The sequence below is a fragment of the Aphelocoma coerulescens genome, chromosome 1 (assembly GCF_041296385.1).
Source record: "Aphelocoma coerulescens isolate FSJ_1873_10779 chromosome 1, UR_Acoe_1.0, whole genome shotgun sequence".
Lineage (NCBI taxonomy): Eukaryota > Metazoa > Chordata > Aves > Passeriformes > Corvidae > Aphelocoma > Aphelocoma coerulescens.
The window spans coordinates 16,890,660-16,903,504 of NC_091013.1; the positions used below are offsets into that span (position 1 = coordinate 16,890,660).

At 43.1% G+C, this 12,845-nt stretch overlaps 1 protein-coding gene across 4 annotated transcripts; it reads left to right on the top strand.

Annotated features, from left to right (window-relative positions):
* The first annotated feature begins 507 nt into the window (after positions 1–507).
* On the top strand, positions 508–9,124 carry RBBP7 (RB binding protein 7, chromatin remodeling factor). Of its 4 annotated transcripts, none has more exons than XM_069002974.1 (12): positions 520–743; positions 1,015–1,159; positions 2,962–3,104; positions 3,546–3,725; positions 4,031–4,146; positions 4,692–4,852; positions 5,249–5,375; positions 5,465–5,542; positions 6,119–6,195; positions 7,106–7,163; positions 7,676–7,786; positions 8,592–9,124. In XM_069002974.1, exons 1-12 carry the CDS (start codon positions 728–730, stop codon positions 8,658–8,660), a joined length of 1,281 nt encoding a protein of 426 aa, XP_068859075.1. In that variant the 5' UTR covers positions 520–727; the 3' UTR covers positions 8,661–9,124. The 4 variants fall into 4 exon arrangements, with proteins under 4 accessions (XP_068859051.1, XP_068859067.1, XP_068859075.1 ...); XM_069002957.1 differs by having other exon boundaries at positions 701–791; XM_069002950.1 differs by lacking the exons at positions 7,676–7,786; positions 8,592–9,124 and having other exon boundaries at positions 508–791; positions 7,106–7,667.
* The last annotated feature ends 3,721 nt before the right edge of the window (positions 9,125–12,845 follow it).

Consider the following 12,845-nt stretch of genomic DNA (forward strand, 5'->3'; position numbering starts at 1 on the left):
TCTATCATTTCTAGTTGCGAAGGGGGATTAATACCAAGTTTTTGATGTGATTTAGGGCTCATTAGATAAGACATATCGATAGAGGCGTCCTCTGTGGCGCTGCTTTACCTACAGCCCCACCTCGTGGCCACAGCGCGGCCCAGCCGCCTTCGCCTTCCCCTGGCTCCTCCTCGCCTTCCCCTGGCCCCTCCTCGCCTTCCCCTGGCTCCTCCTCGCCTTCCCCTGGCCCCTCCTCGCCTTCCCCTGGCTCCTCCTCGCCTTCCCCTGGCTCCTCCTCGCCTTCCCCTGGCCCCTCCTCGCCTTCCCCTGGCTCCTCCTCGCCTTCCCCTGGCCCCTCCTCGCCTTCCCCTGGCTCCTCCTCGCCTTCCCCGGGCCCCCTCCTCGCCTTCCCGTGGCCCCCTCCTCGCCTTCCCGTGGCCCCTCCTCGCCCTCCCTCGGCCCCTCCTCGCCTTCCCCTGGCCCCTCCTCGCCTTCCCCTGGCCCCTCCTCGCCTTCACCTCGCCCGCCCCAGCCCCAGTCCCACCCCTTTCGGGGCTGGGGGTCCTCAGAGCCGGGGCCGCCCCGCGCCACCGGAGGCTCTCGCCCGCCTTTCCAGTGGCTCCTGTGCGCGCTCCCTCCCTCCCTTCCCGCCCCCTCCGCTTCTTCCCGCCCTCTCCGCTCCTTCCCGCCCTCTCCGCTCGCTGCCGCCTTCTCCTCCGCTCCCTCCTGGCGCCGCGTCTCGCCCGCCATGGCGAGCAAGGACGGTAGGAGCCCCCGCTCCGCTCTCCCCGGCCGGGCGGTGGGGTGTGAGGGTGCGTGTGCCCGGGATGGCGCAGCGGAGCTGGGGCGCTCCGGGATTCCTCCCCGAGGAGCTTCCGCGGGAGCGGGGTGGAGCGGCTGCAGTTTTCGTCCCGCCGGCCGCCCCCGAGGGCCCTGCGGGACCCCCGCTCCTGCCCCGTCCCGGTAGAGCCCCGGCCGGGGCTGCGCCCCCTTTCACCCCCCTCCACCCTCTGTTCATCCCTCCCCTTACTGCAGTGCTGGAGGACACGGTGGAGGAGCGTGTCATCAGCGAGGAGTACAAGATCTGGAAGAGGAACACCCCCTTCTTGTACGACCTGGTGATGACACACGCCCTGGAGTGGCCCAGCCTCACGGTGCAGTGGCTGCCTGATGTGACCAGGTGAGAGACGGGCAGAGAGGCCGAGAAGGCACCGGGAAGGCTTCTTTTCTATTAACCTGGTGTGCTGAGTAACTTGAGGATAAAAACCACGCAAGACGAGAATAATTTGGATTAAACTTCTCTTTGTGAGCTTGTAGCTCTTTATTTTGCTTACAGCTTTAAAAACCCCGCGCGTGTGCAGAAGCATCGAGGAAAAAGGTCACAAGCTGATACTTCACAGAAGTCTAGATTAGCCTAGCAGAAGGTGTTGTGAGGTGTGAAGACAGAAGTCTTTCTCAATTTATTTCTAAATAACAGATCTTTTGCTCATTTATAGTTAATTCTGATCGAGAAATCTATCTACTAAATTAGCTCATTCTTAAAGACTGTTTTTCCTTACGTGCACTATATATACTCTTCTGTCCAAGCTATAGGATCTATAGTATATGTTTTATATCTTTCAAGTCTGGACTTATTTAAGAGAATATTCTAAAACTGGTTCTTGACATTCTGGTTTTGTCCCTGGTTCATTGTTGACTTCACATATTTAAATTTCCCATTCTTCCCCATCTCCCTGAAAAAATTGTGGGCTGAATTTATTTTTCTTAAAGAATCATGAGGGTGGGGATAGAATCTCTTCATGTGCCGGCTACTACAGAACTTAAATTGTTGCAGTAACCACTCGGGGCTCCACTGAGGTAGTGATGTAACATGGATTTAGGGAGATTTTAAAATACCTTATGTGTAAGCTTCATGCAATTATCAGAGGATGGACTCTTTCTTCTGTAAAGTTCCTTCTTACATATGGGATGTTTTACGTGTTGGTTAGGTGATGACTTCATTTGTTGTACCAGAATGTTTGGGGATGATGTTGAGAGATGTGAGCTAACCAGTCATGGCATGGAGAAAATGAAGAGGGGACTTGAGGGTGTGGAGCCCTTGTGAGGAACACTTCTGCTTGCCTCGTATTTTGCAGATTGACTTAATATTCAGTTTAAAAACTGGTGTTTCCAATTATCCAGTGTCAAAATATGTAAGCCATTTAAGGCAAGGACTGCCTCTTTGTATGGCACCTGACATGATGGGACACCTGTTCCTGATGCAAGTAAGTGCATGTGCCTTGTGTGTTTCTTGTTTGGTTTTGTATTTTTTTTCCCCCTTTACACTTGGAAGTGGTGTAGTAATACCTCTGGTAGTTTATCCAAATGATTCTGGATTACTTGGATTCAGGCAACATAATTAATTTGTTGCATTCAAGAATGCAAAGGTTGCTTGGTTTTGACTGCTCAAATTTGTCCTTTCAGAGATAAATGGCACCATCCATCCAGCTGTTCACTTTTAACTAAATGTTACATTCAGCCACCAGAAGAGAAATTTGATTCTAGTTAAGGTAACTGGTAAAAGCTTTTAGGAGAAGTAACTAAAACAGGTTGCCACTTGCCCCCTCAGGATTTATGTTTTATGGAAAGGATTATTGCTTGTTTCCTAAATCAATACTGTGAGGCTCCAGGGAAATTAGAAGTAGGTATTGGTGTCACCTCTAACTGCTGTGCGAACTGTAACTGTCCCTTTCAAGCCACAGTGGCAATGTTTACTGGCTTGTATTGTCACTCCAGCCTTGCTGGTTGTGTTTTTGGCTTGCTCATGGCAGAGTCCAGTTTGCTTTATTGCACAAGTCTTTGCAACAAAGGGGAGGATCTCTTACAGAGTCTCTCTTTTCTAGTCCCCTGAAGAGGTTTGGATCTTGAGGGTTATTGATGCAAGCTATGGAACTTCCGGAACTGAGCACATACTTTTATTCCAACATTTATTATTCTAAACAGGCCAGAAGGAAAGGATTATGCTCTGCACTGGCTGGTTTTGGGAACACACACGTCCGATGAACAGAACCATCTGGTTGTTGCCAGAGTCCAGATTCCCAGCGATGATCAATTTGGTGCTTTGCAGTATGACAGTGAGAAAGGAGGTGGGCATGCAGCATTCTTAGGTTCTGATTGAGCAGTATCATTACTGCTTTCACTTGTTCTGATAATGGTATTCTAACTTGCTGTTAAATACTAAAGTGGACATATACTTACCAGTCCACACTAATTCTAGATTACTAAAAAGAGGAAACTTTTTTTCAGAAGAGCTTAGGTAGCATTATGGTATATAATCCCTACTAGGCTTTCTACTAGCTCTCTCAGTTGTCATGAAAACAGGTACACATCTACCTCAAATAAAGACTGAAGGTCTGAAAGAGGATTCCAAATATCAAAAGTGTTAATGCTGTTGTGTTGCATGGTGTGAGTCTTTCCTAGTCTTTGCTTGTGTTTAATAAGGTGCTACCACTGTATCTTGGAGTAGGGAAGATGCTGTTTCAGTAGTCTAAAATAATTGGTGTGATAAACTGAAATTTTTCTGACAGCTGTAGAATTTGGTGGCTTTGGATCTGTGACTGGCAAAATTGAGATGGAGATTAAAATTAACCATGAGGGTGAAGTGAACCGTGCCCGATACATGCCGCAGAATCCCTGCATCATTGCGACAAAAACACCCTCTGCTGATGTGCTGGTGTTTGACTACACTAAACATCCTTCAAAACCAGGTGGGTCAGACTCCTTGGAGCTGAGCCAGATGCCTCTCTTGAAGGGTAAACTTGTGTTTGACTGTGATGGGGAGAGAGTTGCTGGGCTCTGGAATCCAAAGGAGAAGGCCCATATCTTCAGGGACTTTTAACTGCCTGGTTATGCTCACTTTTGTAAGAGAATCTTGGTAGAAGCAGCACTCTCTGGAGAGGTTTGTGTATAAAATATAATTATTGCAACAGAAGCAAAGTTCTTGGGTGGTAATGATGCTCCTATGGATTGATGTGCAAGGAGACACTAAGTGGAAGGAATTTCTGTCTTTCAGACCCAAGTGGAGAGTGTAATCCTGACCTTAGATTAAGAGGACACCAGAAGGAAGGCTATGGCTTATCATGGAACTCAAATTTGAGTGGACATCTTCTCAGTGCATCAGATGATCATGTAAAAACCACATCTTTTCCCCTACTTAAAAAACCCAACTCCTCCTAATTTATGCTGTAGTAGAAAATTGGAGAAAATCTGTCCTAGTGTAGCTGTGTATTGTTATGTGGGAAGCTCTCACATATTGTAGTTACATTTCTAAGGGCTGTCAGTTGGCTTTAGACTGTAATCAACGAGTTCTTTTTAAGGTTCTTGATGTAAGAATATTTTTATAGTTGTCTGCTGGAAGAAACCCTTTAAACTGGCTTGGGTCAAGACCATAATTTAATAAGACTCTCAAAGATCAGTTGAACTAATAGCTTATAAATTTCTTTGTGGACTTTAAAAGCGTAAGTTGCTTTTCTGACCTTCTAAATAATCCTTGGGCCTTGAACTTGCAGAAGACTGATTGATAACTTAGCTCTCATTTGTGGCATACTAAGTGTTCTTTTTCAAAAGCAAAGAACTGCTTCAGGAGTGTCGTCTCTGTAGAGTGTGATTGATTATTTATTTGAAAGATAGTACAATCAGAGTCTGCATTTCAGTAGAATGTGGCTTATTTGCAGACGGTGTGTTTATGGGATATAAGTGCTGGACCCAAAGAGGGCAAGATTGTTGAGGCAAAAGCCATCTTTACTGGGCACTCTGCAGTAGTGGAAGACGTGGCATGGCACCTGCTCCATGAGTCTCTGTTTGGATCCGTGGCGGATGATCAGAAGCTTATGATGTAAGTTAGGAGGTTTCTGGGTAGTACATGCTGTGTGCTGCCAGTGGACCTTTGGATAAAAACCAAAGTCTGAATTTTGGCATGATTTCATGTAGCTCTTTATGGCAATCAGCTACAGTGATGGTGCAGAATCACTTAAATCTACGTGCCATTTAATGTGTTCCCATCACTTGAAAAGAAGATGTAACTAATGTGTATGTCAGCTTCCTGCTGCAAGCTGTTCATGTACAACAGACACAAAATAATGAAGGTTTTGGAATGAAAACTGTAGCTTCAGAGTTGGGTTTAGTAATAAAAGCTATCGTGAAAAAGAACCTCCTGTAAAAACTGAAGCTTATTTGCTCTCCCTCTTTCCTTCCTGCCCCTGCCCCTTCCCCAAACCCTTCACTGCCACAGCTGGGACACAAGATCTGATGCCACGTCCAAGCCGAGTCACTCAGTAGATGCTCACACAGCCGAGGTCAACTGTCTGTCCTTCAATCCTTACAGCGAGTTCATTCTGGCAACTGGCTCTGCTGACAAGGTTTTTACTTGTGTATATTTTACATTCCTAAGCAGTGCAGGTGAAGGCCATTATAGTATAACCAATTTCTTGTTACTTGTGTCTCCCAGACAGTGGCTCTATGGGATCTTCGAAACTTAAAGCTGAAACTCCATTCTTTTGAGTCTCATAAGGATGAGATTTTTCAGGTGGGTAAACTACTCACAACCTGTAGAAAAAACCCACGAAGAGTCGAGTTGGACAAGAACATGTAGATTTGTGTTCTTGCAACACAAATAAATCTGTTGAACCAAAACTCACTGTGTTGTGTTTGACAATTACAGACAGTACCATGTAGTTTATTTCTGCCTTTCCCCACTTGCCTTTGAAGCAAGTAGTCAACAACTTACTGCTAAAAAGATACTGGGTGTTCACAAGTACCTTTAGTACAGGTAGAAGGTTTCTCTAAAATTATGTACTGTACAGAGGATTTGGGTCCAAACCTAATTTTGTGAACTCTGCCTAATTAATTAGGTGCAAGTAACAGTGATTTTTAGATAAATTTCATAAAATATGGTAGATCTGTAACACTGAAATAATGTTGTTTGTTCAGGTTGAGAAACCTTAAGACTTTAAAGCAGTCTATTTGAGCTACTAGATACCCTCTGTGCTGGAAGAAACTGATTTGCAGAGTATAGTTAAAAATGAGTGGCCGGGGTGCTGGTTATTCAGGATATGCTTTAGAAATCAGTAACTGCTCCACTGAAGTTGTTTTCTTTTAATAGGTTCACTGGTCTCCTCATAATGAAACCATTCTTGCTTCAAGTGGTACCGATCGTCGGCTTAACGTATGGGATCTAAGGTGAGGAGCAATTCCTTTCTGTTAGTATATTTGAGCAGATGGTTAAAAAAAAGGCTGCTGGCCTGCATTATTTGGCAGGTTTGATTTGTGCTGTTCTCAAGCCTTCCTTGCTTACCTCAGGCCTGGTCTTTTGGGTATAAATAGAAACAGCACAGTACATCTAAAGTTACTTCTCCATCCGGATTTCTTGCTAATAGCGTTGTTTTCTGTTGCCCATTTGTTGCCTAGATTCAAAAGAAAAAACTTGCAACAGTGTTAAAGTGGTAGGATAAAAAGCAGTTCTTTAATGAAAGCTTTCAGGTGTACAAATACAGCTGTATGTGCATGCGTGATAAAGGACTTCTACAGTTTTTAAAAGGTTAATTAATTAGTGTATCTCGCAGGTATATCCAGTAGGAGATCAGTTGGCCCAGTAACCCACTCTTGGGTCTGACCCTTTGGAGTTGGTCCAGTGGTTTCTTTGCCTGATTTCTTGTTATGTCTCTCAAGTTCTGGTGGAAAACAAGATGTCCTTGTCAGAAATTCTATTCTTAAGATTAAGACTAAACAGAATTTCAGGAATGTGTTAGAAAGGGTTAGCTTATTATTCTAAAATGTGAGAGAGGGCAGGAAAAGTACTAGAAATCATACAACTATATTTTAAAAATCTACAAAGCTACACATATGAAAAAGGCTAAAAATCTTTAGGCACCACATCAAAAAGTGATTTTTGCCTCCATGTGCTTCACAAGTTAAGATTCTATTTCAGTAATGACAGTGCCAGACAGTTGATGTTTTATACCTGATGATTATAGTTATTTCACAGTGAGGAAAACAAATTGCAAATATGGGAAACAAAGGCCAGGAACTGTTAAATCGATATAGAATGCAAGTGTAATTTTAATAAAAAGTATAAACTACTTTCTTACAGTAAAATTGGAGAAGAACAGTCTGCAGAGGATGCCGAAGATGGCCCTCCTGAGCTGCTGGTACCCTTTTGTTCAGGTTTCAGTGTGCTGACATGCTGTGTGGCAGTGATGTTTTGTCACTGTGCTGCTAAAACTGCAGCTGTTCATAAATCATTTCACCTCCCTGGTTTCCAGTCCATTGCTCTCATTTGCTGTAGGCTTCCTCTGTTCAGTTCTGAAGGTTTCCCCATTTCCTGTGTGACTCTGTAAGTGAACTTAGATGTAATCAGAATGAAAAATGTCTGGATTTCACATCCCAGCCCTGTGTGAAGAGAGACCATTTTGAGGATGTCAGTTGTTGCTGTAGTAATAGGAACTCTTACCTCAAATGCTGTCTCAGCAGCTGCATCTGTGTCCAGTGAATGGGAAGCAGTTGAACACACACCTTCCTTATGTCTGTTGTGAATCTCTAGTAGCAAGTTTTTCTTTGTGTAGTCATTAACATGATGAATTTAACTTAAGAATCCCAGGTTTTAACAGATTTATCTAGAGTTGAAATGGCTTACTGAAGCTTGTGGGGTTTTTTTTAACAGTTTATTCATGGAGGACACACTGCCAAAATTTCAGACTTCAGCTGGAATCCTAATGAGCCTTGGGTAATCTGTTCTGTATCAGAGGACAATATAATGCAGATATGGCAAATGGTGAGTGTCACAACAGCTCTTGAGTTGCTCTGAAGCTTAGTGTATAAATGAAACTGAAAAGGCTTGTTCTTCTTAGGGCAGCTTGTGCCTTCGAGGACTGAAAGTTGTCTGTGCCATATACTTCTTGCTCTAATCAAACAGTGTAAGACTTTAAAAAGAAAACCAAGACTCAAACGACTTGAATAAAAGCAACTGCTAGTTAATTCTTGATTCCAAGTCCTAGGTACTAGTTAATATTAAGATTTATTCTTAATAAAGCAGTTGAAAACTTATATCCAATATTAGCCAAGACCTATTCTTCCCCCTGTATGTTGGCTGTAAAGCAGGATGCCTTTTAACTCCCCAGTTAGTTCATATTACATTACAGGAAATGGAACAGCTATCTTAGAAATGTGGAATAAAGTAATTTGGGAATAAATTAAATTTAAAAACTGTGTAACAGACTTAAGTGTATTCCACAGGTCAGGCTTCTTTTTTTTTAATATGTGTTCTTATTTTGTGTGTTTAGACTAAGGTTGAAATAATTCCAAATAAAATGTTCATAATAGGGCTAGTGGTTAAATGGCTACGGCTTTTGCTGTTGAAATGGAGCAATTCAAGAAGGCAACTGCCAAAATGTAGCCACTGTGTGCACATTCCTAAATTTGGCTGCCCTTTAAGAAAGGGCAGGGAGAAAGTCCCTTCAAGGAGGGGATGATAGCTGTGCCACCTTGGTATTATCAAGGTCTTTTTCTATATGAAGTGTAGAAGATTGTTTAAAAACAGTTGTGTGTATCACTTGTAATGTAATGTCTTGTGTCTTCAGGCAGAAAACATTTACAGTGATGAAGAACCAGATATAACAGCAGCCGAGCTGGAAGCTCAAGGAATGTAACTTTTCTTCTTTAAGGAACTACTGGGAATGACATAGTAACATAATTCAACTACGCATACAAAAAATAAAGCTCCTAAAATAAAAAAGGGCAACTAAAAAACAAAACCAAAAGCCTCCACAATCACTGGGCAGAAGCATTACATCAAAACAAGAATATTCTTAATGAGGCACAAAAAGCTTGTATAATCATGTTGTCGTGGGATACCCTTGGTTGTGTAGGCACTTTGAAGTGTTGTATACTGTACAGCAATTAGCTTTAGAGAAAATAAGAATGACTTGATACCCATGTCTATATTTTTAAACAAACTTACTGGATTCCTGTAAATAAAATCATCAAATCCTCACTCTGCACACACAGAAACTATATTTAAAAAAACCCTTTTTATTAATATGTAAAAAGAGCTTTTCACTTTTACACACCACTTTTGGATTGTCTTTGCATAAATAAAATCTATTTAAAAGAAGTTTGGTGTGTTTAATGTCCACTGGCATAAGTTGAATGCTTTCTTGCCTGAATGTAATTTAATTGCTGCCTGATGATAAAGGTATGTATTTTTTAGTTTATAACTTAGCCCACACTTAAAGGTCTGGGAAGATTAGAGTTGTCTTCATGCCAAAAAAATTGGAATAGATAACTTGACTCCTTCACAAAGGAAATGGGTATAGGAGGAGGTTTAGGGAATCCATGGGGCGAGCCGGTAGATCTCCTGTAAAGTTCAAGTATAAATCTTGAGCAGCCTCAAGTAACTTCTTTGTATTTGGGTGGTTAGTGGTTGGATTTTGTTTGTTTTGATGTGGTTTATGTGTGTGTGTTATGGGGGGTTTTTTGGGTGGTGGTAAAAGCACTATCCTTTATCATTTTCTTAAGTGCCAAGGTGCCAGTGCCCTCTCAGTGAATTGGTGACACCTGTATTAGGGCATTTTTTACTTAAGTGAGGCAACTGGGCAGTTGTCTGAAATACATTAGTGTCTGAACAAATAGAAGACAAACACACAGTTTGCTTCTAAACCTCGCGCTGACTGAAAAGCTCAAGAATTTTGACTCTATAGAAGCAAAATTTCTCCATATTTATGGATCTACAGACATAATGGATTATGTTGGGAGCTGTTAGACGAATGTCAGTGTCTGCCTGGAGTTTATAGCTCTTACCTACTTAGGACCTTAATTAAATGAACTGCTGGCTGTCCTGATCTTTCTGCTCAAGCTGAAAAAAAAAACTGTGGTGACTGATACTGAAAATGTGATACCTTGCTCTCCTCTCCACTGGGACTGTAACAAGTTAGTAGACTGCTGGGCTCAAGCTGCACATCTGAAGCTGTCTGTGCTGGCTCTGGCTGGGATGGAGTGCATGTCCATCTGAGAGTGATGTGGTACTGGGAGCTGTGGTTTGGATTTATGGCTGGAATGGTGCTGATAAGGTGCCTGTGCTTTGGCTCTTGCTGGGCAGTGCTTGCACACTGTGTGGGCTGGGGCAAGGGACATGAGCTGCAGGGGAGACAGCTGGGATAGCTGACCCCAGCTGGCCAAAGGGATATTCCTTACTTTGGGCCATGCTCAGCAATAAAACGGATGGAGGAAAGTGAAGAGGGCCTTTGGTAGTGGCCCTCTGGGATGGTGGCAGGGCATTGACCTGTGTCAGGGAGGGGGCAAGTGGTTTCATTCCCTCCTCACCCAGCTCTAAAACTCCTTCAGCTGTACCCAGGAGATTTTCTTCCTGTTCTCTCCACCGCCCTGCTGGGGAAGTGCAAGTGACAGCACATGATAAGCATTAAACACTGAATTCAGAGATGGTTTCTGGTCAGGCCCTACATTCTTTTGGCAATCAAACACATGCAGCTCTTGAAAAGTAGGAAATGAAGATGTTGATGCCTTTTTTTCTGGTCCTAGAATTATGATCCAGAAATGGTTTAGGTAATAAAAGGGGTTTTACCTCATTTAATAAGGATCCTTATGATGCACAGCTTGATAAGGTGGAAAACGCCGAAGAATGCACACAGTGCTTGACGCGTATACAATTTTTACATACTTTGCAAATTAGCGTATCTGACAAAGGTTCCCCAGTGAGAAGCTTAATAGATAGTGTTCCCCTATTCTGGCAACTTCTACAGTCTCCCCCCTCAGATGAGGCTTGTATCCTGTTTACAAAAATATGTCCTAGAGAGCTGGTTCCAGCCTTGGTTCCTATGGAGAACCAAGATAGCATAAAGGCTTCAGACCTTCAGCTGGGAGACTTTAGAACGTTTTGTCCTCCTGCCTAGAAAAATACTGGAACTAAGTTGCAATATCAGGCTACAAATATGTATACTAAGAACACAGAAAATATATAAAAGGTATATAAAAGAAAAGGCAAAAAATCACCACAGCATAACGTCAATGGCCCAACTTTCTGAAAAAACAGAAATACTTCCCTGAGAGAATGGTGGTGATTCCTCCTGGTGAAGATAGAGCAGTGCTCTCTGACATGACCCCTCCCTGCTGCTGGTCCTCTTCAGTGCTCACTTCAAGGAGAGCTCCTGGCTCCTTGGCACCAGCATTTAGAGAACAGCTCATCCCTAGAATTGGTGATTCCAGCTTTGTGTGTGCAATATGGTTGCGGTTATTCACTCAAGTCTTTTTACTGCCTCACTAACTGAATGGGAGGGAGAAACTGGAGTGTAGTAACTGCACTGCTCTTGTCATTGCTTTTCTTATGCTACTTATTTTTAATTCCCCACCTGCTCTTACAAGGGCCACCCCCTGCTTTGTAGTCACTAAGTCACCATGCACAGACTTGTCTCTCTCCACACCTTTTTCAAGAATGGTTTCTATTAAAGTAATGGAGATAGGTGCAAAAGAGCTTGAATATTCCTCTGGAAGGCTGAGATGCTGTTGGAGTTCAGCAGGCAGGTGACAACTGGACAGGACGTGCTAAACAGCATGAAAGGTCAAACCTGCCAAAGGACATCTTGGCCACTGCTTGATTAACTGTGCTTTGGTCCAGCTGGTCTTCTGGGTGTACAAACACTAAAATGTCATGCACAGGAAATGGAAATGAATGCATTCTCTGAATATGGGTTTTGCCAAGCCCCCTGCCATGGGCAGGGACATCTTACACTAGACGGTTGCTCCAAGCCCCATCGAACCTGTGCTTGAACACTTCCGTGGATGGGGCTTTGAGATAAGGCATTCCCAGCTTCTCTGGGCAACTTGTTCCAGTACCTCACCACCCTCACAGTAAAGAATTTCTTCCTAATATCTAATAAAAATCTACCTTTTGGGATTTAAAGTAATTACCCAGCATCACTCCCTGCACTTGTGAAAAGTCCCTCTTTGACACTGTCAAATTTTGTCAGGGTTCTAGATTTTATTTACTGAAACACCAAGAGCTCAGATCTGGAGGTGTAGGGATCACTGGTGGCACCTTGAATGTCCCACAAAGCCCTACTTCCCTCTAGAGCACAGAGGAGCACTCACCTGGGGGGCCTAGGGATGCAGCCAGTGCTTGCTCTTACAGCTGAAAGGATGGGATAATTTATTAGGGACCAAAATTATCTTTAACTATACCTGCAGTTCAAAGCGCAGCAGTAAATGAAACCTCTACTCTGCTTTCTTTCCCCCAAGTCTGGATTGTCCTGCTCCATACCTGTGTACACACAGCTTCCTTCAGTAGCAGCAACTTCATACCAATCTTTTTTAGGCAGCTCTAAGTTAATTAGGAGAGTCTACAACTTACTGGCTGAAAGTATTTTGTTACTGAGAATGTGGTGCTGGGACCAATATGGCTTTTAATTTGAAAGTAGTTTTTTCAAAGTATTTTTTTAATGCCTGAGTAGCATGTTTGTGAAACAGTGGAAGATCATCACAGTGAAGTCTATGTAGCTGAATGCCATAAGATTTTGATTTTAAAAACTGTTGCCTCCCACAGGAAGTAGGTAACTGCTTATGCACTGCTATTTGGTAGTAGTAAATACAATGGGAGTTGAAGTTTAAAAAAAAGAAAAGTAATAGAACATTCAACCTGAACAATGGCTCCAGCAAGATATTTATTTATTGCATTAGACAAGAGTTACTTTAGGTGTGCTCACACAGTACTTACTGAGTACACTTACTTCAATGTGTTATTCCTGGAGGTTCATATGTGCTGGGAAAAGGACACACTATCAGGCTTTCCATACACTGGCCTTTCTTTTCAAGGGAACTGTATA

Excerpts from the sequence above, each read along its gene's own strand:
- RBBP7 (XM_069002950.1), top strand. The coding sequence starts at position 728 with ATGGCGAGCAAGGACGGTAGGAGCCCCCGCTCCGCTCTCCCCGGCCGG. Across the intron at positions 792-1,014 it reads CCGGGCGGTGGGGTGTGAGG|TGCTGGAGGACACGGTGGAG; the intron begins GTGCGTGTGCCC and ends CCCTTACTGCAG. Across the intron at positions 5,543-6,118 it reads ATAAGGATGAGATTTTTCAG|GTTCACTGGTCTCCTCATAA; the intron begins GTGGGTAAACTA and ends TTCTTTTAATAG.